The sequence below is a fragment of the Labrus bergylta genome, chromosome 4, assembly GCF_963930695.1.
Source record: "Labrus bergylta chromosome 4, fLabBer1.1, whole genome shotgun sequence".
Lineage (NCBI taxonomy): Eukaryota > Metazoa > Chordata > Actinopteri > Labriformes > Labridae > Labrus > Labrus bergylta.
This window is the reverse complement of record NC_089198.1, coordinates 17,415,290-17,440,128: the sequence shown is the minus strand read 5'-3', so window position 1 is coordinate 17,440,128 and position 24,839 is coordinate 17,415,290. Positions and strand designations below refer to the sequence as shown.

At 40.5% G+C, this 24,839-nt stretch overlaps 2 protein-coding genes across 4 annotated transcripts; one reads left to right on the top strand and one right to left on the bottom strand.

Annotated features, from left to right (window-relative positions):
* The first annotated feature begins 387 nt into the window (after nt 1-387).
* Nucleotides 388-13,381, top strand: LOC109991990 (dipeptidyl peptidase 9). 3 transcript variants are annotated; one of them, XM_020644456.3, is made up of 21 exons: nt 388-544; nt 2,827-2,917; nt 3,062-3,300; nt 3,506-3,618; nt 3,991-4,164; nt 4,648-4,816; nt 5,996-6,106; nt 6,272-6,400; nt 6,514-6,575; nt 6,681-6,781; nt 7,007-7,184; nt 7,302-7,461; nt 7,573-7,652; nt 8,260-8,412; nt 8,650-8,785; nt 9,868-10,013; nt 10,132-10,278; nt 10,367-10,519; nt 10,996-11,138; nt 11,897-12,008; nt 12,268-13,381. In XM_020644456.3, the coding sequence occupies exons 2-21, from the start codon at nt 2,862-2,864 to the stop codon at nt 12,358-12,360; spliced, it is 2,655 nt and encodes an 884-aa protein (XP_020500112.1). In that variant the 5' UTR covers nt 388-544; nt 2,827-2,861; the 3' UTR covers nt 12,361-13,381. The 3 variants fall into 3 exon arrangements, with proteins under 3 accessions (XP_020500112.1, XP_020500111.1, XP_020500113.1); XM_020644455.3 differs by having other exon boundaries at nt 4,645-4,816; XM_020644457.2 differs by having other exon boundaries at nt 429-544; nt 3,009-3,300; nt 4,645-4,816.
* A 2,881-nt stretch (nt 13,382-16,262) lies between these two features.
* angptl4 (angiopoietin-like 4) lies at nt 16,263-22,699 on the bottom strand. The gene is made up of 7 exons (XM_020644468.3): nt 22,060-22,699; nt 21,126-21,236; nt 20,892-20,973; nt 18,698-18,811; nt 18,424-18,519; nt 17,896-18,180; nt 16,263-17,784 (listed from the first exon to the last, which is right to left on the bottom strand). Exons 1-7 carry the CDS (start codon nt 22,579-22,581, stop codon nt 17,600-17,602), a joined length of 1,395 nt encoding a protein of 464 aa, XP_020500124.2. The 5' UTR covers nt 22,582-22,699; the 3' UTR covers nt 16,263-17,599.
* Nucleotides 22,700-24,839: the final 2,140 nt, after the last annotated feature.

The following is a 24,839-nucleotide window of genomic DNA, read 5'->3' as shown; positions in this document are numbered from 1 at the left end:
GTATATGTGGGTTTTAAGATGACTTAAAAATAAAAAGTGCATTTTTCTGTTAGCAAAGTTGATGAGTTGTGATCACCACTTAAAACCTGAATAATCGCCTGAGAATGTTTGCTGTCAGGATTTATATCATTTATTTAAAAGAATTAAAGTGTGGCTGTGAGAAAATGGAAAGGACTTCAGATTTTAAATATATAATATTAATGGTCGTCTTTGTGACACGGAGATTAAAATCTTGTTTTTTTTTAACTGCGATATGATTAAGTGCATAGTTGGTAAATAAAAATAAAAATAGGACAAGTAACCATCCTGCCACAATCCGCGCAGCAGTGACCATAACTGACGCATCATTGTCGCCTGTGCAGCCTTAAAACAGTCCGGGTGTGAACTCCACCAGCGCAAAGGTTCCGCCTTCTATCTGGAAGCCCGTTACATTCTGTGAGGCCACTCTGGGCCATGGATGCAACCTTTAGCAGTTGCACAGTCTTTTTATTGACACAAAGCTGATAGAGTCTATAACTTGGTTAAAGGAACAGTGGCCAGATTGGTAAGTAGTCACCTTAGTGTTAACCTGTTTTGTTGGGACGATCGATTTATTGTCTGATTTAAGAGAAATACAAGACACCGCTAGCACCGCGGCTATCTTGCTCCTAGCTTGGTAGCATGCTAGCGACAGTTAGCTTCAGTGACAGAAGAGAGCTGTCATGTCAAAGTGAAGCTTAACGGAGACACGGTTTGATTACTGTCACTTTATAAAAGCTGGTGATATCCACTGGCTGTCAGCTGTAACCTTGTCAGTGCTGTTTTAAATGTTGTCAGTAGTTATTTATCCGGTGTTTTATCAGTGGTTTAAACCCGAGAACAAAGCTCTATTGTAGGCTAGCTAACCTTAAAGGTGCCGGTGTTTTACAAATCTACCGACTTAACACAACTATTAAAATGTTTTTACTTCAAGCTAACAAGTATTAAGTTACTATCCGAGCCAAACAGAGCTTTTCTTTCTGGCTAAGGTTACAAGTTGCAGTGTTATTACATCCATTTTAAGATATTTGACACAGTCTGCGGGAGGTTACGTTCAGGGGAAAGTTCAATGATAAGACGAGTTTTTATTTTTATTATGTTGAAATTCAGCCTTTGGGTTAGAAAGGTTTCATCTGAAACAGTCGCACAAATAGTCAGATCTTAGTTTAGTCATGAATGAGTTAATCAATAGACTTCTTCACAGTTGTTGGTTAGGAGAAAACTGAGCCTGTTGTGTTTGTTGAATTGACTCTTAATGCTTCTGCTAACTTCAGTTGAGGTAATGTTAGTTGTAGTTTTTTTTGTATTTATTTCAGCACTGTTACACTTGAATATTGTGTATAAATCTCAGCTGCCATAATTAGGACTGGTGTTATGACCCAACTGGGTTTCAAACAAAACTGTTTTTTTCCACAAGTAAAGCATATGGTGTTGTGTCAACTTAACATCAGCAGTCACACATTCACCAACATTTTGCTGGACAATTTTTAAGGTATATATTGTGATAAATATGGTTGTTTTAGGTGAGCACTACATAGTTTCTTTTACCACCTCTAGCAAAAGGATTGATGGATCGACACAGAGCCTACAATGTGTAAACAAACAGTTTATATATATATATACTTTTTTATTTAACCAGGTTGGTCCCATTGAGATTAAAAACCTCTTTTCCAAGGGAGACTTGGCCGAGACAGGCAGCAGCAAAAACACAAAGTTACAGACGGAAATACAAAGAGAGACACAGTACAATTTACAAAACACAACATTTTGGTTTAAAATAGAAACCATCTATTAGTCATATCTGGGACTCAGTTGTTCAAGCAGCCGAGCTAAAACGTCGACATCCTGTAGAATCTGCTTCCATGTCTTTCATTTTAGATTTAAAAACATTTAAGGACACCAGCTCCTTGAGCTTTAAGTCATTCTGCAACAGATTCCAGGCTGAGGGTGCGGAATACCCAAAAGCCCTTCTCCCAATTTCTGTCCGAGCGTTTGGGACAGAGAGCGTAAATATGTGTGTGAAGGTGCGACAAATCCTGTTTCAGACCATAACTGCTGCTGTAATGTTAACACGATGTACGCAGGGTTATGGAAACAAGAGTACATGATTCTTCCCACCGCTGTTTGCTTCGTGCTAATCCATCACCCGACACTTAAGGATAAAGGAAGGAATGTGGGATATTCTATTCCCTTCAACATGTACTTTACCTTGAGACTCACACACAAAAGATTAAACAAGAATTATGATCCTTACTTTTCATTCCAGGCTGTAGTTAAAGCTTCATGTATTAAGTATACGACACTTGTGTGGTAGTCTGAGGATTGATGCAACAGAAGAAATAAATGTCTTACCAGGGAAGACAGAAGTGCCAATACTCTAATATTTCATTTCTTGTTTAGGTATTTGGAAAGATCTCAGAGTTGTTCTGTTATAGTTATTTATTGAGGTATTTCATATGATCTCAGTTTAGTTATGTTGTGCCTTATGTTGTATGGTGTATCAGCATGTGCACCAGTCAATTCTGAAATCTGATACAATTTTTTATTTGTCACCCAAAAAAAACCAACTGCTCCAGGTTAAATTATCTTTGGACAATAAACAGCAACAGTGCAGTACTAGTGGAGAGTGTATTGTCAAAATTAGTAAAATGTCAGAATTCAGGATTTTCCTACTTGTAGGATTTTTTTTAAAGTCCTGTTAGTATCTTAGATATACTGGGCATCAGCCAATAGTCACAACTAGGTATAGGAATTGGAACAAATAGCAGTGGAACATCTCTAATCTCAGTCCTCAACTTTTGTTTATAGGTTACAGAGTTGGTGAGAGGTGTGTTGACCAGTGAATGCATAGAGTCAAGAAGGTCAAACTCTGTGACACTAAAGAAGGTATCTGGAAAAGGTACAGTATAAGATTTGTGTTAACCTTATTCTGCTTTAAAGCTCTGAGAGATAGATGAAGACACGTTTTAACCAGCTCTTTTCAAATGCAGGTGTGGCTTGATTTCTTTAAGTCTTCTCACTTCTTTCTAACGTCAACATCCAGCTGTGTGACAGTGAGCATGACGGCTGTGGACGGCCTTACAGACAGCACAGAGGTGGTGGAGATGGAGGATGTTCCAACTCAGTTCTTTGTGGAGAAACACTCTTGGGAGGGCCTCCGTGACATCATCCACTGTAGTAGGAAGTACTCGGGCATGATCGCCAACAAGGCTCCCCATGACTTCCAGTTTGTGCAGAAAAAGGATGAAAATGGACCCCACTCCCATCGGTTGTACTACCTTGGTAAGTTGATGGATGCTTGGTCAGCCCATGATTCATATTTTTCTTTTATACCAGGCTGTTCCCTTGACCTCAGCCATGCTTTTCTGCTCTAGGCATCAACATATGATTTCCTTATGATATTGCACTGTTCACTGTGTTGACTTTTCTTAGCCTTTTATTTGTTTTTGCTAAAGTTCCATTTGTTTCTTTCCTATCTTCTTTTCAGGAATGCCTTATGGAAGCAGAGAGAATTCATTACTTTACTCAGAAATCCCCAAGAAGATCAGGAAAGAGGCCCTCTTAGTTTTGTCATGGAAACAGATGCTAGATCACTTCCAGGTAAACTTCCCCTGTCTTCATATTCTTAACAGCCCAGGGTCATTTGTTTCATTAATTGTTTTTATTTGTTGTCCCATTTAAAACATGCAAAATTCTACTTCGAATCACATTTCACTCTTATGATAAGCTCTCCCTGAAGGTATGGTGGTGTTGCCGTTCTTAGGCGAGATATGTTCTGAGATTAAGCAACCATAAACTACGAGAATAATGCACATACTTCACAACCATTTTGTGATGATTTGACCTGAGGGGGGTTGGATACGTTAAATGTGGTTATGTCAGACATCACAAAGATGATTCCATATAACTAATATACTTTACAAATCTTTCATATTCTGAATGTGACACCTCATTTCCTGTTGGTTTTCCAAGGCTACACCGCACCAGGGGGCTTACTCACGAGAGGAGGAGTTGCTTAGAGAGCGTAAACGTCTCGGAGCATTTGGTATCACATCCTATGACTACCATGCCAAGACAGGCCTGTTCCTCTTCCAGGCCAGCAATAGCCTCTTTTACTGTCAGGATGGAGGCAACAACGGCTTCATTGTGAGTAAACTGTTGTTTCTTTTCTTTAATGTCTTAGGATAGATATCCTAGACTAGAGCAGGTAAACATATTTGTGCGCATGGCATTGGTCTACAGCCTAGTTTGGTTTGAAAAAAAGAGTGAGATAGGTGTCGATGAGTCTTGAAAGCAAATTGTCTCTAAAAATCATTGTTCATCTTACTGATTCATTAAATAAGCAAACATGGCTTTCAGTTGGCATGTAGATCTTTCTTTTTCATAGTCGTATATGAAACAAAAAAACATCTGTTATTTCCGAAGATGTGGGGGATTTTTTTAAATAAAAATCTTCAAGAACACTTCCTGGCAGAAACAGGAGCGCATCTGTCTAGTAGTAGTGTACCTCGTCATTTGTGTGAAACTCTCTTTTGCATTTGCATAAACAGGCCTCTCATTTATCTTTTGCGTGTGAAAGTTAATTTTGTCTCCGCCGTTGACTAAGACTTTACATGTTGGTTTTAGCAGTCTGCTCCTGTAAAGCCAGTGGAGATCAAGACCCAGTGCTCTGGGACACGCATGGACCCCAAGATCTGCCCCGCAGACCCTGACTTCATAGCCTTCATCAACAACAATGACCTGTGGATAGCTCACATTAAGACCGGCGAGGAAAGGAGACTCACTTACTGCCACAAAGGTATGAAGACTCATGGTTTCATTGGAATTGTTTGAGTGGACAATAAAATGTAATATAGCAGCTTCACATGCTTAGCTATACACATAGTGTCTTTACTATATAGCAGAGATGGGCACAGGTCTTTGAGGGCAAGGGCAAATCAAGTCTCAAGTCTTTGAGGGCAGCCTCAAGTCCAAGTCATATCTCTTATGGTTTTAATAATACGGTAATAATATATTTAAAAAGTGACAAAATCTCCCTTTAAATATAGGTTTAATCAATGTGGTATCTCTCACTGTTGTCAAACATCAGCATGACTCATTTACTGACTTCAACTACTTTCTACGTCATCTCTCTCTACAACAAACACAGCAGTCCACCTGCCCGTCTCTCTGTCTCTCTGTCTGCCTACCTGTCTGTGTGTGTGAAGTAGTCCTATAGGGTCACAAGCGTTGTGTATTGGGCAGTTAATTACACAACAGAACCCACAATCAGGATGTTAATCATCATGTACCTTTTAATGAGAAGTTGCTGCAGATGCTGACATCTTACCCTCCTTTCCTTCGTAGTTGTAATAAGTCTTCTCCTGCTGCTATTGTGTCGCATGGTGCATTTCAGGAAGTGGCCAAGCAAGACAGAGGAAGAGAGCAGTGAAGCGGTGGGGAAGTTGCTTATGCTGCTTTTAACATCATATAAGGGCTTCTTCAAAACATTCAGGGTTTTTGGCAGCGCCTCTCCTGAACAAGGGCACCTGGGCGTATGCGCGGAGCCTGTATTAGCTCCAGGTGATGTGCTTGTCATCGTGTGATCTGTGGAGTGTGGCTGCTGGTGCAAAATGAAGCAACGGGTTCCGCATAATGAGGGGGAATAACATTCAGCTGTCAATGATAATGCGCAAAAAATACAACATAATAGATTGGGCACAAGTCCGAAACCTCGAGTCCGAGTAGAGTCTGGAGTCTTTGAGGGGCGAGTCCAGGATAAGACTCAGGTCACATTTGTGTGCGACTCCAGTCCGAGTCTCAACACAAGTCTCCATCTCTGCTATATAGCTGCACATCATATATATGTTAGAAAATGCAATTCTCTATCTTAACAAAAAAGTGGTTTCTGGACTAGATACTTTGTACATTTTGTACTAAGCAGTAACAGTACATGGGTGTGTGATGTTTTACTTTGGCTCATTTATTTCTTTTCAAGGTGTGGATAGTGTAAAGGAGGACCCAAAGTCTGCAGGTGTAGCAACATTTGTCATACAAGAAGAGTTTGACCGTTTCACTGGCTACTGGTGGAGTCCCTCAGCAGTGGAAGGTCAGTGATTGGTAGCATGTCAACTTGAATCCTTAAAAAAGCTTGACAACCAATGCTACCTGGGTTTTTAAAACCGTTGTTTGCCAAATAACTAATATAATAGCTTTGTCTATTTATACTCCATTTATGCCAGCCTCATCTTAATACGTTTTTTTTCCTTGTCAGACCCGAATGGAGGAAAAACAGTGTACCTGCTGTATGAAGAGGTGGATGAGACAGAGGTAGAGATTATCCATGTTCCATCTCCGGCACTGGAAGAGCGGAAAGCAGATGCATACAGATATCCCCGCACAGGCAAGAGTTGCTGTTTACACTGTACACACAAACCGACACATGTCTGGAGGAGTTAATTTTGGTAGGATAAAAAAAGAAATCCTTTCACATTTAACATCATTCTTTATTCACAGGTAGTAAAAATCCCCAGGCTACCCTAAAACTTGCAGAGATAAAAACAGACCATCAAGGAAGAGTGAGTCTGTTACTGTCTCCCCTCTTCCATATTCTTTGTTTTGTTTCTTTTCTCAGAATGATATTTTTACTTTCCTAATGTTTGTATTCATGGTTCTGTGTTCAGATTGTAAGCACACAAGATAAAGAACTGGCCATCCCCTTCAACTCCTTGTTTCCTGGGACAGAATACATTGCCCGAGTAGGATGGACAAGTGATGGGAAATAGTGAGTGTTACAGTCGAAAAACTTTGATTCTGTTGACTCAAACAATTAGAATGTAAACTGTTGTTAAATGGAATTCTGATACCTGACGTGACATGTCACAGATAATATTCTGTTAATAACTCTATTCACAATTACTTTTTTCTAATGGTGCAGTTATCTCCATAATTAAGTAGTCTTTCTGTATAAAGCAAATCTTTGAGTTTTGTCTGCTCTGTGTCCCCGTAGTGGTTGGGCTGTGCTGTTGGACCGCAGTCAGAGAAAACTACAGCTGGTCCTGCTGCCCCTGGCCCTCTTCATCCCTGTCACAGACGACCCAGCTCAGAGGCAGGAGAGTCTGGAGGCTATGCCCAGTAACACTCAGCCACACATAATCTATGAAGAGGTCACAGATGTCTGGATAAATGTGCGTTTTGCTCCATAGTGTCCTCTCTTAATTACCTTTATCCATCTTATTTTCAATGAGCTTCTTGTCATGGATGTGAAAAGGATTTATAAGCTAGCCGTTCTTCTTTTTCCACAGGTTCATGATATATTCTATCCGTTTGTTCAAACGACAGAAGATGAGTTTTCTTTCATCTGGGTAAATGAGTCTAAAACCGGTTTCAGCCATCTCTATAAAATCACATCTCTGATACAACCGGGAGGCTACCGCTGGACAGAAGACTACCAACATAATGAGGGTAAGAGAAGAGAAGAAGACTCCGAAATAACCATCACTTCATCACGGTTTAGGTCAGAGCTACCAAACGTATTACAAGGAGCGCGTTGATTCTGTTATCTGTTTTCTGCAGGAGACTTCAAATGTGCAATCAAGGAGGAGGTTACATTGACCAGTGGCGAATGGGAAGTGCTGGCGAGACATGGTTCAAAGGTTGGACAAAGACTATTGGTTTTAATATAAAGTGTTTATAGAATGCATTTAAAGACTATTTGGATGGATGAAAGTATGTTGTTTTGTTTAGTATTTACTCAGACAGTGTTCTCCAAAACCTGCACTGTTCCTAACGCTGAGCAATGGTACGCAAGAAGCTTGAGTATATTTGGTAACCAATTCTGGCAGTTTTAATTTGTATTCATTTTTCATCTCTACTCACTCTCGTATGTTAATTTTGCCGTGACATGAGTGTGAGGCATGAGAAAAACTCGTATGACATCACTTCTGTTAAATGCTCCAATCAGGGTGGGATCACTAATGTTTGCTTTTGTATTGTCAACACTTGTAAAGGCACCTGATTGGTGACAAGGAAATTCCTCACCTTGTAAGTCTTGATCCTTTTGATAGCTTTCTTCATTAACACAAAGCTTCCTCTGTTTGTTCACCTGCAGCTCAATACTGGAGTCACGGGTGAAAAATATAAATGACGATGATGAAGTCACATCATGATGTCTTAGTAGCACCTTACAGTTTTATTCCTCAGCCTCACCGCTGCTGTCTTATAAATTATCTTTACATGTTTCGCTTGCCTTTCCCTTGCTAGATCTGGGTGAATGAGTCTTCAAAGCTGGTGTACTTCCAGGGCACCAGAGACACACCTCTGGAGCACCACCTGTATGTGGTCAGCTATGATTCACCTGGAGATGTGGTTAGACTAACAAAGTCTGGCTTCTCCCATAGCTGCTCTGTTAGTCAGGTAAAACCATTTATTTCTTTACAAACAGACAAATACATTCTTCCATGCTGTTCCAAAGCTGTCAAATCTGGGGATATGTTCTCATGAGTGTTTGACACCAAAGGTGGTTCATGTTTTAGCAGTGCAGTTGCATCCTCTTTAGTTCTTTATTGTCTGTTTATTATACCGATTTGTTACGTACCTTCAACAAAATTCCCTGTAACCATGTAGTATTTGCATCTCTCTGTCCCTCTGCAGAACTTTGACTTTTTTGTCAGCCACTACAGTAATGTGAGTACGCCTCCGTGCGTTCACGTCTACAAACTGAGCTGCTCAGAAGGTGACCCACTACACATGGTGCCGGAGTTTTGGGCCAGCATGATGGAATCACCAGGTAAACTGGATGTGAAGTAGCCACACTCCTATAGTTTAATGATCTATTTAGTTTTGATTTACATATTTGGCCCAGCAAAGTTTTCCATAGAAAGTAGTCTGTGGCCAAGTGCGAAGGTTGTCGGGGCTGTCTGTGGTTTTATTTTTGGAGCAATCAATAGAGTAGCGTCTGTAGGGGAAAGTTGAGGTCTGGCTGTGATTAAATCAAGGACGGTCAGTTTGGTCTACAACGGCGTCCTCCAGACAATCGGACAGCAATCAGATAAAGTGGTGCTCAGACACTAGGAGTCAGTGTTGATTGTTGTTTATGATTCATCACGATAATAAGATATACTTTATCGTCCCCAAAGGGAAATTTTTCTTGGACTCTGTCCTGGAGTTACAAGAGAATTAAAAACTATTAATAATTAAAAGTACCAGGAATGAGATGGCATTTCTCCTGTTTGTGTCAAAGCAGAAACACTCAAAGCAAAACCATCACCCAACATAGAGCTGAATTTTAAATTACAGTTGTCTTTTTCAGTAGGCAATTAGCGAGCATTCAATTTGCCCTTTTGACGTCAAAGTGAAAAAACCTCCACCAAGAACCGAGAGATGCCCATCCTTGTTATTCCTATTGTCGCATTGGATTTAAACAGATCTTGGAGAGTACTTCACTACACAACAAAAACCAGCAGCTATTTGTTCTAACTGTAGGCTGCAGAAGGAGTTCTGTCTGATGTTATCGATCAACTTTTAAAAACTATATCTGAAAGTAGCAAAAATGTGCTTCAGAAGACTCTTGCTCCCCCGCTGGGAAGTCGAACAGCTCAAGAATGAAAATGTCTGCTTTCAAAGGAAAAGGAAATAAAAGACGGTTTATTGCAGTATAGGTTACCTGATGAAGAAGCCAAGAAAATGTATATAAGTCAAAACAATGATGTGTGATTTATATTCCTTATGTAAAATAATATTTTTCTCTTTGTAAGATGTTTTAATACAGCAGACACAGTCCATGATCTATGTGAAGTTCTGATATAGCCGGAGTCCCTGACGGTTTTTTAACATGCCAACTTAATGACCACGTGTTGATATTTCTTCCAGGTTGCCCAGGAGATTACAATCCGCCTGAGATTTTTGACTTCCCAGGGAGGTCAGGCTTCCAACTTTATGGGATGGTATACAAGCCTCACAACCTGCAGCCTAACAGGAAACACCCGACTGTTCTCTTTGTGTACGGAGGTCCACAGGTAGGTCTATATCTTTTAGCCTGGTCGCTTGGATCTATGATGTTGTTTTTATAAACTGCATCACTGTTTAATAAAAAAGAAAACATGGACAACAGTATGTATGTGTGTGTATATTTAGGTGCAGCTGGTGAACAACTCCTTCAAGGGGATGAAGTACCTCCGTCTGAACACGTTGGCCTCTCTGGGCTACGCTGTGGTGGTCATTGATGGAAGGGGTTCCTGTCAGAGAGGCCTTGAATTTGAAGGAGCACTGAAAAACAAAATGGTAAATGAAATTAAAAGATGATTAAATTACATAAAAACCATGCACATTTACGATATAAGATAACCCTGACTCTCCTTGGACTCTTCAGGGTCAGGTGGAGATTGAGGACCAGGTGGAGGGGCTGCAGTATGTGGCGGAGAAGTTTAACTTTGTGGACCTGAGCCGTGTTGCCATTCATGGCTGGTCCTACGGAGGTTTCCTCTCCCTCATGGGCCTGATTCAGAGACCCAATGTCTTCAAGGTCAGGGAACTTCTTCAACCTTCAGCCCTTGTTGTCTTCTTTACCACACACACACACACACACACACACACACACACACACACACACACACACACACACACACACACACACACACACACACACACACACACACTTTCAATAACCCTTCTCTCCTGTCTCCTGAAGTAATACAAATATAAGGAATCTCAAAGGATTTAACTCTTAACTTGTGATGTAGTTACCCATTACAGCCACATGGTGTCTATCTTGTACAACGTGTTGTCTATAATAGCCTTCTGCCAATGAGTAAATCTGCAGGAACATCATCCTGGGAGAGGGATTGAAGGTTAAATTGTGCGCAGATTTACAAAGAAGTATATATTAAGCTGATCCATCAGAATATAGTAGAATTGTGACACTTTCTTCAAGTAAGATCTATGTTGTTATTGCTTATTTTACGTACTTCACACCCTGGTGACATTGTGCTTTCCTTCTAGTTGGCTATTGCAGGAGCCCCTGTTACTGTGTGGATGGCTTACGACACAGGATACACAGAGCGTTACATGGACGTGCCTGAGAACAACCAGCAGGGCTACGAGGAAGGCTCTGTTGCTTTGCACGTGGACAAACTGCCCAGCGAGTCAGTACACACATGATTGCAGGAGTTTTTATTACCGTGTCATATTCTTTGAAAAGTCAGTCTCGCATAATTGTGCCAAAGAGTTTAAAACTTGGAGAAATCCCTTAATGTCCACCACGTCTGTTTAGCCCTTATATACTGCGATGCACTTTTAGTTATGCACGCGTTAGTGATACAAGTGTTTAATTTGTATGTTTAAAAACTATCAGATGTCTGCAGATATTTCTAGAAGCTGTTAAAAATGTGCAATTCTAAAATTAGCTTTTGAGGTGGCAGGCAAAGTCAAGCCTCGCTGTTTAGGATTGAGGATACCCTTAAGGCCTGACAGAGTGCATGTTAGAGCACTGCTCTTGGATGCTGGTGTCAAGTCATTGAATATCTTAGTGTCTTAAATCATAAAGGAATGGGGAGTTTTTCACTGTTTGGCAGACTGTGATAACCTAGTGGTTATATCATGCGCCCAATGTACAGAGGCTATAGACCTTGAAGCAAGTGGCCAGGGTAAGACTCCGACCCTCAGCTCTTGTCTTTTGTCATTTCTCACTCTCTCATCCAAGTTTTCTGTTGAAGGTTGGCTGGATGTATGTAGGTTTTTACTGCTGACTGCAAAACAAAGTGCCCTCACACAGAGATAATAACGACAACATTGAACCTTGAAAAGCCCAAAGAATAATAATCATCAAAAGATTTGCTCTGCTTGTACCCTAATTCTACTGTAATTTGATTTCATTGCAACAGTTTATTTCTTCTCATTCCAGGCCCAACCGTTTGCTGATTCTTCATGGATTTCTAGATGAGAATGTGCACTTTTTCCACACCAATTTCCTGGTGTCGCAGATAATCCGTGCTGGGAAGCCCTACCAGCTTCAGGTTAGCATTACATACCATTTTTCACAGACTAACACATCTGTCTGATATGGCTTGGTGAAAGGTCTGCATACCAGTTTGACATACTTTCCATAACATTTAATTCAGCATTAAAAGGAATTTCTGTTATGAAATGCCAAAAAATAAAAAATCTGTAAATTTAGCGATGTTATACTTTCACGCGTTGATATCTTCAGAGCAGATACAACAGGATACAAACATATCAGTGTGTGATTGTGTTTCCATGTTTTTGATCTTTCAGGTATACCCTAATGAGCGACACAGTATTCGCTGCCCTGAGTCCGGAGAGCACTACGAGATAATGCTGCTGCACTTTTTACAACAATACCTCTAAAAATTAGTCAACAGGGGAGAAGTGAAATCTAGTTTCCCCCTGCCCTCCTTTACCCCTCTAGCTCACCACCCATCTGTACTCTCCCTGACCTCCCCTTCCTCAAAATGTTCACCCCCATCAGCGAGACTATCAGACACTGCAGCCACTGTCTCCTATGAACTCGTCGTGTAACCTCCCCACTAAACCTTTTGGCTCTCTCTGTCTCTTGTTCTGTCACTCGCTTTGCTCAATCTGTCTCTCTCTTGCCCTTCCCTCGGTGTACAGTCTGGGGTATGGTTTACGAGCACAGAGATTTGGTCTCACCCTGAAAGCTGAACAAAGACAAGGACATACAGAGAAATATTTGCAGGCTGTGTCACATTGACTCATCGCTCACCCGCGTTCTCATCGGAAGTTTTTTTTTTTTTTTTGCCAAATGTTACTGTGTTGTTTTGCACCCTGCTCCACCTGTTTTATTCACTTGGATCAGCGGTAGGGACAAGGCTACATTTCACAGATATGAAATAGAATCTATACGCAAGTTTGCAGATATGAGCCCCCATACTATACACACGCATATATATATATATATATATGCGTGTAAAAGTCAGTTTATCTCATTAGCACACTAACACAGACTTACAATATCACTCATACTGTGGTTCTGTATCTCGCAGTTTGCATAACGATGAAAGGAGGGAGAAAACCGTGACTCTTCCTCTGTCCACTTGTTTTAAGTGTGTTGTTTAAAATAAAACATTTTATGAATTTTTATTCTTTTTAAGTGAGCACTGACGGAAGTGGCTTATTGATATTTTGCGACATTTTCTCCCCTCACATTACATTGCTTGGGACGTCTGCTTGCCTTCTTAACACATAATTTATATTTGCCAAAGTACCTCTTGACTCTTGATCATGCTGGTATTTCCTTTTTTACTGCAATAAAGACAACAGGAGGGTGAGCACTGGAGTCTTACAACAGCTTTGTACCACCGGAATACAATTTGTACATGATAATGAATAAATGTATGAATCAATCACATGCTCTCTTACTGCAGTCTTCTCATTCATATGCTCTTCTATTCCATGTTCTGCATGATGTAACCAGCCTATAGGAAACGCTAATATCTCAAATGGCTTTCCCCACAGATATTCCACTCGTAAACTAATTTTACCCGTTGCTACATGCCCTCCTACTCACAGTAGCTCCACAATAGTGAGGCAGCAGGTGCTTGTAAGTCGTTTTGCCCTCTCTTCTGTGAACAGAGCTGTTGTATTGTATCCTATGGCCAGTTACAATACTTTATTGTCCCCCAGGGGGAAATCTGTTCTCACAGCTTTGCACGGTTGGTATACATGAAGAAAACATATAACGGCAGGTAGAAACAAATAACAGGTAGAAAACACATTGCAAAGAAGGAGCCAGTCAGCATGGAAGCTTGTTTAGGGCTTCAATCGGGACAAAGCTCTTTTTGAGTTGTTTAAACGGTTAAAGCAAACACACTCCTATATCATATTTTCTAGATCTACAATAGCATTTCTCCTAGTCAAAACTGTATTCTCACTAGCAAGAATTGTCAATTCAGATATCCACAATTTAATTCTTCCAAGGACACATGTCACTTTTGCTTTGGGTATTCAGGTTGATATGTTATTGTTCCTATCCAGAATGATCATTCTGGAAACCTGCAAATAGAATTCTTCCCAGGAATAACTCCCATTTTAGATATGTACAATCCATTTGTTTTTAGTCAGAATTTTAATTATGGATAAACAAATTGGCACATAAGGGTCTCTTTCTTCTCTAAGGATCAATAAAAGCAAACAAGACCATCAGGGACAAAAACACTGCCTTTTTTGGTTTGTTTCATTTAGTTTTTAGTTTAGATGATTTAGGGGATGTTGCAGAAACAGTATTGTTTTGTTTGTTTGTTTTTCACTGCAAACATACAATGAGTGATACATTTGACTGTTGAAAGAAAGCAGGAGGAGAACACTACCTAGGCATGTACAAGACGAGATCAACAGAGAGATAAGGCATAGGCCTACTGCTGGATGTTGCCAGGGCTCGTGAAATCAAAAGTTCAAAGTTCAAGTTAAATCAAAAATCAAAACCAAAAGTTCCCAAGTCTGCACACAGGAGCTTTCATTTAGGATTCATCTCCCTAAGAACTAACAGATTACAAAGTTAAATACCTCCAAATTGCTATTGTTAATTCTGTCTGCAGTCAGAAGTCACTTTGTTGAGTTCACCACAAACCTATGCTAGCAACCTGGGCTAGCAAACAAAAGTCACAAAAACTGCCTACCAGAATCTCTAAAACGTATCAATTACATATTGTTTGTACTAGCCATTTAAAAAAAGAGTAAAAACGAAATATAGGTTCTGAATGTTTTTGACCAGAGGAGTTCTCGACCAGATGCAGCGTGGTTGACTAATGTGAATGTTGCTTGGCAACTGGTCCTAATCGAATTAACAACTTCTAGCTCTCGAGCCAGACTCACGTTTCCATGCTTAAACTGCTATTTGATTTAAATAATTTAAATAAAATGTTTATTTTCATAAAGCTAATAGCTGTAGGATAACTGTTTTACTTTATGCTCAGCTAAACCATAGCTAGCTGTAGCTTCTATATACAAAAAGGAGAGTTGTAGGCTAATGGTTGTCTTAGCTCAGGGATGGGCAACTTTGGTCACAGCAAGAGCCACATTCATTTAATTCTCACTGCCAGGGGGCCAAATTGTAGGATACAAAAACAATTACAGTCAATTATGTTTCAAATTTAACTCAACATATACCAGTGATCAAGTATTATTATGGACATACTTCTGGTTTTCATGATTTCATGGCAGATTTAGTCATGTTTTCTTCATGTTTCCAATTAATTGATGTGTAAAAATCTATCTGAGGGCCACGTTGAGGGTTGATGGGGGCCGCATGTGGCCAGTTGCCCACCCCTGTCTTAGCTAGAATGCAAATGAAGATCTTTTCATTCAAGAGAGCTTTTGTAAAATGTGCATCATAGGGGACACTTGATAGGCTACTTTTTTTCTTCATAAAACATTATTCCCAACATGAAAACACTGGTGAGCTTACTTTTCCTTAACAGTTCGTTTAATTTCAAAAGAGGTTCGTTGAATTATTCAACAACTTTGTTTTACATTGCAGCTAGGCTAACATATGTTGTCCTCAGAGTTCCCAGTCAACCTATAAATCCAGGAACTTACTTTCACCAGCAAGTACAGATACCTCGAAGGTCGGTTCAGAGCACACTCTCTTCAGATCAGCTGTTATAGAGAGAGATCCTGAACTGTTTGTTGGAACCGGGAGGATCAGAATGGATGAAGCCCGCAGAGGAGGCAGAAAGTGGTGATCTGAGAAATTAAAGCTGACACCTACAGGCTCCTGAAGTTTGCTTCCAGGTAATGCGATTAAGCTTCTTAAATCCTTAAGATTACAAGAGAGGTGTCACGTGTGGCTCAATAAGATTGCTTAGTCTGTTTGCAGGTGGTCACCAATTAAAAACCTGTATATAAACGTTTTAGTTAGATTGGTTAAAATAGGGTCGTTTTAGACAACGATTGTAAAAATTAAAAAATGTAGGCTATAATTCAAATGTAAAGAATAAATGAAGTTCACTTTAACATTTCCTTCTAAATCAAAAAATACAACTAAAATGTGTTTTATAGGCTACATTTAAAAAAAAAAATGCAACATTGATCTAATTTAGGCTAATTAAGTAGCATTAACTAATACAATACTCAATCAAAGCTTTGCTTGAGGGGCCTTTTCCCCTTGACATAAAAATATGTGTATATTTTAAAAAGGTTAAAATGTTTTTAAATCGTGCATTCAATTGAGTTGAATTCGTAAAACACATAAACTTTCTTAGTTGCACAAAATACACAGACAATATGCAGTATTATTTTAAATCAATTTTATTGGCTCATTGTGGCCAAAAATGGTTATTCTCTCTTATAAAACAGTTTTACATCAGAACGAAAAGACAGTATAAATTACAAACAGTGAGCACCAGAAATATATATATATATTGATTCTTTACAGCTTTTAAATAAGAAAGGGAACGTCTTCAAGAACAAAGTCTCATGTCCCAAAGATGACAGAAAATGTCACAACAGTTATATTTCAGAAAAGACAGATGACAGTCCGTCATACACTATATACATACCATAACTCGCGTCTTAAAGAAAGTCAATGTGACTTAACATCGTCAAAATCTCCTCTTAAATTTAAAGAAAGTGAAGAAAAAGCTGAATACTATTGGAAGTCGTTGTCAGAAATCATTGCGAACAAAAGGCTGAAATAGTTTTCAGTGCCCCGTAAACTATTTTTCTAACACCAGTTTCTCCATCGTAATCCTACTTAACAGTGATTTATAACTTTACATAATGCCTTTGAACACTAATCTCAACATGTTCAGGTGGAAAATTACTCTTTGTTTAAATTAAATTGCCATTTGGTCCACACCATTGGGTTTAAAAGCTTGCTTAATCTGCCTTAATGTCACTCCTACATGCTTCCTCCCAAGACCTATTCTTTTTTTTTTTTTTTTTTTTTTTTTTAAAGATTTTTTTGTGGCTTTTTGCTTTAATTGTAGAGGACAGTGGAGTGGAGTGGAGGACATGCGGGAAAGGAGCCACAGGCCAAAATCAAACCCGGCCCGCCGCTTGGAGGACTATAGCCTACGTACACAGGGTTCGACCTAACTACCAGGCCATCTGCGCCCCACAACCAAGAGCTTTTTTGGATGCGAGTGCTCTCTTTTTGCTACAAAACCACATTAAAACCTAACAGCCCATACATCAAATGTCTTGTGATGAGTGTCGACATGTTGTGGCTTATAGGATGTTGAACATGCTGGGATTTGCCCTGTGACGCTCTCCTGACTATTGGGCCCTGCTTCATGCTACAGAAGAAATCAACTCGATAGTACATCGTGTATACATGTTTCCACTGCATATTTTGTCTCTTTTTCCATCTGTGTCTGTACGTGCAGGGAAGGAATCTGCTTGTCTCTCGGAGTAACAGAGCTATAAATACCAGGATCTCATTCCTATGAGTTCCATTTTGAGGGCTTTGGCTCTGGTATGAGGTCTTCTTCGAAGGGAGATGACCAGGGAAAATGAAAATCTCTACCTCATCAACTAAGAACCAAGAAAAGAAAGAATAGTCCAAAATCTACTTCTTTCTCCCCCTCTCTCTTGGTATTAACCCTTTCTTTCTGTCTCTTTATATTCTTTAAGACTTGTTTTCGATTGCGGCGGGGGCGATCATCATAACGCTGGACTTCAGAGGGTAGTAGCGCCCCCTCCAAGTCTTCCAGAAGATGCTTTGCTTCCTTTGGTGTCGCTGCTTGGGTGGAGGGCTCTGGAAGTATCTTCCATTTAGGTTAGAGCGACCGCAGTTACTGAACCACCAGCCACCTATGAAGACAATGGGAGAAATCAGGCTAGGTGTTTGCTTTTGAGCTCCTTGCCAATTTTTAAAGTGCAATGCAAAAAAAGATACATTTATGATTGTCTTCCACAACTTACCAGAGAGGTGCTTGGCACAGTTGATGTCATTTTTCTGGTCGTTATCTTGGTCACGGGTTGAAAAAGGCAGGCCGGAGGTGGCGTCGGTCCCCAGTGAACTCTCCAATGGGCTAAAAGTGCTGGTCTCCTGGATCTGGAGCGAGTACTTGGTTTCCTCTCCGGCTAGTTTGAAGGGAAAGCGTATGGATGCCACATCACCACTCCAGTCAGAAAGCTTGATGTTCAGGGTGTAGCCTCCGTCCTTAGCAATGGAGTGCATCTTTTCTAGACCCAACCAGAACTCTCCTAAAGAAAAAGACAAAGAGGGAGAGAAAAGGTGAGAAAACTATACTTAGCCGAGTTACCTCTGTTGGCCTTTGAGCCATTTAAAGATGTGTTAAGATGCTTGAGGAGGCCAGATCGGGTATGGTAGTTTTAAAAGACAGTAAAGCTGTGTGAACTCATCCAACCTTGGACATGCCAACTAGCACCTGTCCAGTCCAGTTTAGTCTTCAGTGAGAGTGAGATAAATGTCGAAAGCGTATTTACCATTAAGGCTGCCAAAGCCTTTCTCGTAGGCTTGCCATAGCTGGTCAAAGTCCACTGAGCCATCTTGGCGCCTTTGGATCACCGTCCACCCGCCATCTTGAAGGGAAAGACAGAAAAAAGCTTGATTAGAAAAAGTTGTGTTCACCACAACAGCAGCTTATTGTGCAGCTTGAACTTTTGAACCATTTTGTTTCAAATTGGTGACTTATTGCCTGAAGTAAAAAAAATCGTAAGCTTAACTGCAATGCAAAGGAGGAAGTTTTACTCCACTTACCAGCTGTCATCTCACAGAAGACCTTAAAGGGCTCTGCATTGATGGGTTGGATTGTGTAGACCCCACTGTTGGTTTCTCCTCTCAGGAAGAGCTCATGACAGTCAGACGCCATCTCTGGAAAAAGAACAAAGAGAGAGAGAAAAAAACAACAATGTTAAAATCAACAGTGTCTTATAATCCAAACAGTATAATCATCTTCTAAGCAGTGGTATTTTTTGTTGCTTTATTATTCATGAATCTAAACTTGTTCTCTCTGGCACACAGAAGTAGATCATTCAGTTTGGGACCTCACAGCAAGAGGTTTTTCTGCAATGCATAAGCGGAGCGTCTGCAAATACCTAGAGAGTTTATCAGCAAGTCTGGAGATATAAATGTGTACATGATAAGGCCTTTGACGTAGCCTTAACAAGTGGTATTGAGAGAGTTGAGACTGGGTTATAAATATGACCTTTCTCCCAGTTCCCAAGAGGGCTTTCCTCTCACGGTTACTTGAAGTATTCAGTACTACCCCCGTTACATTCCTCCCCCTCTTCTTCAGAACCCCATCCTCTTTTGCTTGTCACACCTCCCTCACGTGCACACCAGCCAGTCTGTGACGTAGGAGTGCATGGCCGATGCATGCATGGGGTGTGATCAGAGGATGGGGAGGGGGATGATCGGGGCTGTTTCAGTCAAGGGACATCTGAGAAGGGAGCAACACAAAGCAGGGGACTCCAGAGCCAATTGGGGCTGTCATGTGTCCAATAAGGCGCAAGACAAATGGCATGCCTCCAGTGATCCTTTTAAGAATGAATGGTACTAACACATAGGGAGCCTTAGGGAACAAAAAAGTCCCTTATAAATTTAAAAAATGTAAACGTTTTCTTGTTTTTGTTAGATATTTGCCTGCATGTTGTTACATTGTTGGCACAACAGCTGACCACGGAGCCACAAAACCTCATCTGTGTGTATTGACCTTTCCTCCAGAGGAACTCTTTGTGGCGAGTCGTGGCGGTAGCCTGCCTTGAGGGTCGGGGTTCTCCTGAACTTTGGCACACTTCTTATTCATTACAATAGGAGAGCAGGAAGAAATGGAGCTGCGGGGGTTTGTGTGTAGAGCTTGAGGAGGAGGGATGTCTGACTCCCTGACAGATGTAGGGGAAAGGTTGTTCATTCTTGTTGGGATGTGCAAATGTTTGGTTTACACAAAAAGGTGGGACCGCATAAGAAAGAGGAGGGGGGCAAGCGTCTTTAATACAGTGAAGGATATCTGTACAAAGTTCACAGATAAATATAGGCCGTCTTTTCCCACATCCCCCTCATTTTCCTCTTTCCTTTCTTTCTGCCTCAGTAATCTGAGGAACATTGCATGCTAGATTTGTACAAACAATTTCTTGCCTGTTTTGCACCTCAGCCGACCACAAACAACAGAAATGGGCAACGCGAGTAATCCACTTGAGCTGTATGACCCTGACTGAACGCACTCAGAGACCAGCAAACTCTCCCCCAGTTTAAACAAACTGATGTCAGAGCTCCGAGGTGTTATTGTGATTTGCACTGAATGACTGATCTCAACTGTTGCCTCAGCAATGTTTGCCTTTCACCTACATCTTAGTCATGACATTTGAAGACTTACGTTTGATTATGAATTAATTTCCAACTGATTAATGTTTGAGTCAACTATAAAATACTGATATCTGGAATTGGAAGTCTTCACAGTAGAGTACATTTTGCATCAAAGCATTCACGTGAGTGGTGGTCTATTTAACGTTCAGTTTCATTGGAGCAGCAGCTGCTTGGCCTCACTGCTCACTGAGGAAATAATTTATTGTAAGTCTCATTCTGACTACAAGGCTACGCTTCTCTTTCCTTCACGTCAAAACTTTATATTTTTCAAATATATAACAATATATATTTGAAATATATCAAATTGACTTTTGTTAGCATTGTTTTGGTGTTGTTTCATAACATTTGGCCCTTTCAGGCTATAAGGCAAAGCTTTGGCAAAAAGAACCACCAGTTGATTTATCTGGAGTCACACTGAGCAGAAAGCGTGCCCCAAATTGATTAGATTCCTTGATTTTAATTGCTAGTGATTTAAGCTTCTTTATGGCCTGACTACACAGATGGCCTGCCACATTTGGCGTCAGATTGTGTACAGTCGACTTAAGACGGTGCCAGGAGGGGATTTTGGACGCTTTCTAGCTTTACTTACCGATTGGTGAGTCGCGTTGCTCCTCCATTGAACGGTCAGTTTTGCTGCTGCGCATGACTGGCCTCGGTCGTGACTGCTGGAGCTGAAATTGTTTCAAAGAAGCAATTCATTTTAGACATTGTGGCGAATATGAAAATCATTAAAAAAAAAATACTTTGGGTTTTCACTTTGGGTTTCTGATTTTTTTCTTTTTTCTTTGCAAGCTGTGTGCGCATTTGTTAGTCTTTCTCTCACCTGACTTTGTAGCGTCCTGATGCGCACATTCTGCTTGTCAAGCTTCTCCTGTTGGAGTCGGATCCGGTCCATCAGATCATCAATGCGTTTGTTCTGACCTTCCAGCATCAACTGAAAGAAATACACCACAAAGGAACCACATTTTATAAGCACTTTGTCATCTTTATTCCACACCCTGCCCATGTGTAAACAGTGCCCAAAATGCTTTAGCAACGTCACCAAAGGATTCACCAGAATGAACACAACAAAACAGACTAACTAGAGAGTTTCAATGGAAAGCCTGATACTCCAGACACATCTCCACCCCTCAAGGACAAGCATTTGTTCTTTCCAACCCACTGTGCTACAGTTATGTAACTCCTTCCAGCACGGGATTTTCCATCCTACTCTGAAGTCTTTCAGGCTCAAATACGGCTGTGTAAATGGAGCCTACAAAAGAAAGCACAACTCTTATAAGCCCCTTTCACTGCGTCATATGGCTGAATGCTCTTCGAGTTGTAAAATTTTGCAGCTGCAAGAATAATTCACACATTCTTGCAGCTGATGTGTGCCGATCCCTTTGTCTAGCTGCCTTTTAGTGTTTCCCTGCACGTACTGCACGTTCTTCCTCCCTGGCCTGAAGGCTTGTTAACCACCACCCCCTCCTCTTTACTACACCCACCGCTTGCCCTCTGTGCATTTTAATTTGATGCCTTTGAGCTCAGGGAAAAGCCAACTGTTATACTGTACATGCACTAATTTAATGAGCACCTTCAACCATCTGCTGCAGAAAGAATTAGTGTAGGATTGATATTTTGCATACAGTTGACTGCAACCTAATGTTGCCTTAGTTTAAAAAAAAAAAAAAAAAAAAAACTTAACTCCCTATATCTTTACATGCCTCAAATAAATCATCATTGTCAAAACCCAGAGACAGAAAGTCATGCATTCTCACCTGGATGTTGCGAGCATCACTGTTGTTCTTGGCCCCAGGGTTTGTCTCAGACAGCACCGCATCTCCCTGCAACATGCTGTCCACCTTCTCCTCCAGCCGGCTCATCCTCTCACCCATCGACCTCCTCTCGTGCTGCATCTCATCAGCCTTTTCCCTCAGCTCGGCTGTAAGGTTCAGAAGCTGCCCCTCTCTGTCCTCCAGCCCCTGGGCTCGAGCCTTCAGGACCTCACCCTCCACACGCAGTTTCTGGCTTTCCTTCCCCAGCTCTGTCACGGTGCGATTGAAGACCTTCAGCTTGCTGGAAATGTCCCTCATCTGGACTTTGGTCTTGTCCACATGCTCCTTCAGCCCCTGTCCCAGCTGCAGCAGGCCATGGGCGATGACATTTACATCGTCCCACGCCGCGTACTGTACACGCTTCTCCTTGGCTGCATGGCTGGAGGGTGAGCCCCCTTTCCTCTCCAGAGGGAAACCTGTGGCCATGACCAGGCACAGAGACAGAGTTGCCAGTGTTGTCTTCATTGCTACTGTTGATCTGAACTGGTGAAATGTTGCTTGGAATAGTGGGTCCTGCAGAAGGGTGCAGTGTCCTGCCCTGTTTTCTTGATTTGGGTTTGGGAGCTCCAGCGCTTGGCTGAACAGTCACGTTTATATAGTTTCACAGCCCTAAAGTCTGAGCTGCAAGCTGCCTGCCATTGGCCAATAGAGGAGAGAGAGGGAGGGCTGCAGTTACTCTCAGATTTCTGTCCCTCCTCTCTCTGTTAACTATTCATGCTAACAGAAGTGGAGGAGGGACACTATATAACAAAAATATTGGCTTGCCTCTCTGCACTGTGGAAGACAGGGTAGGGTGTTCATTATTTCTGAATTAACACTGTAAGTGTAATATTTGTATCTCTGAGTAAATGAGCAAATCCATTCATTAGCACAGGATCTGCCTGTAATAACAATTGGAAGATAAAGATATCAGAGCTCTGATAAAGTTGATGAAATAGTGTCTATTTAGAGAGTTCATTCAAATTATATTCAATCTAAAACATGTCACAAAGAGTCTGCATCACTATGTTTATGTTTAATTAAAAAATATCATGAAACATAATTTCCTGTAAAATGGCCTGATTTGAGCTTACAAATACATGTACCAAACTAAAATGTGAAAGTGAAAGTAGTAAATGCCATCATCATGATACTAGCGAAAGATAAAGACCAGTGGATCAAGTGGATTTAACACCATCTGAAGGGAGAATCTGGGCTTCTTCATTTACTGTTAAACAAACTCATCAAGTAGATCATTACATTCCCATGCCTTAAAATCTACTTTTAAAATCTATTCATTAGAAGTATCTTGCCGCACTTTGTGTGCAAGTTGTGTCAAAGTACACCCTCCAGTCTCATACAGTACATTTAGCCTAACTATATATTGCTAGCAACAAGGCAAAGAATCCATATTCCTTTAATGTGGTTTCAATTTTGAGTTATTAAGGAAACTGAACATTGAATTTATGATCTTTAACTTCACAAGCAGAATGAGAATTCAGTAAAGGTTTGTGAAGACAAATGAATCTGCTCAAAATAAAAGAATACAATTAATACAAGCATATAATGCGAAAATTAAATAATGCCGCTTGTATTCTGACTGACCTTATAGAAGTAAAATCTTTAGTTTTCTTTTAATTAGCCTTTTAATAATTATAATATGTCATTTAAAATAAATAAATAGTGCTCCTGTGAATAAATCCCACTCTAAGTTTTTTTTGATTGGTATAGATATTTGAGATAATAATAGAAACTTTTCCAACGGCTATCATAAAAACAGTATCAGGATATCTTTGATAATCCCCTAAAGGAATAGTGTTGGGAATGAAGTCCGTGGAGCACATCAGGAGAGGAAAAGGCTCTTGCTTGTTGGGTGGAGTGTGAGAATTAGGGGAAAGTTCACACAGCACAGAGAATGCCCAAATTGTGAGCCATAAGGTTTTTTTAACAACCTCCACTGGGGATCTCGCAGGGCCATGCATGATCTGTGGGCAGACCACAAAGAAGGAGCAAATTTAACCCTCTCCTGTCTGCAGCCCAGACTAAGTAGGTGAAAGGTAACTGGGAGACTGATGACGCTGCTCAGAGGGGAAACAAGGTGCAAGGGAATTACGGAGCCCTTATGCTTCAGGAATGTAACAGTCATGCATTATTCCCTCAAATCCTTGGCAGAGAGAGGGTTTCCATAGGATTTACCAAAGGAAGCTGTGTTCCAGTTATAAATAAGTGTTTCTTCATCTTTAAAATCTTTCCATGTTTTACCAGCAGCACCAATGCAAATGCAGACAGATTGGCTTTTGTTTGTTCAAGCAGAAATATTAGGTATATATATATAAGGTTTCACAGAACAATCAAGTAATATTTTAACCTGATGACAGCCTGTTTTTGTGATCCTCATGTAAAGAACCGTCAGATGTTCTGATTGAGAAATATGTCTGATTATGTTGTTTCAGTTGAATCACAGCCACATTTAACAGACATGGTTGTTTGTGATCTTTTTAAATTAAGATATATTTGATATGAAATGGCTAGTTGATCTTGAAACTTTGTTTATTCCAGGGTTTGTTGTTGTAAGGTTCCAATTTACCTCATGCAAACTGTAGGATACAGATAAATCCATTTTTTCTTGCTAGTGTAATCATACTGTAATCGATCAATCAATCAATTTCTATTTGTATAGCGTCAACTCATAACAAGTGTTATCTCGAGGCACTTTACAAAAAGCAGGTAACATACCTTACTCT

Coding starts and splice junctions, on each gene's coding strand:
- LOC109991990 (XM_020644455.3), top strand. CDS start 2,862: ATGCATAGAGTCAAGAAGGTCAAACTCTGTGACACTAAAGAAGGTATC. Junction 10,520..10,995: donor AGAGACCCAATGTCTTCAAG/GTCAGGGAACTT, acceptor CTTTCCTTCTAG/TTGGCTATTGCAGGAGCCCC. Junction 11,139..11,896: donor GTGGACAAACTGCCCAGCGA/GTCAGTACACAC, acceptor TTCTCATTCCAG/GCCCAACCGTTTGCTGATTC.
- angptl4 (XM_020644468.3), bottom strand. CDS start 22,581: ATGAAGACAACACTGGCAACTCTGTCTCTGTGCCTGGTCATGGCCACA. Junction 18,812..20,891: donor GCAACGCGACTCACCAATCG/GTAAGTAAAGCT, acceptor TTCTTTTTCCAG/AGATGGCGTCTGACTGTCAT. Junction 18,181..18,423: donor AGGCTTTGGCAGCCTTAATG/GTAAATACGCTT, acceptor CTTTTTCTTTAG/GAGAGTTCTGGTTGGGTCTA.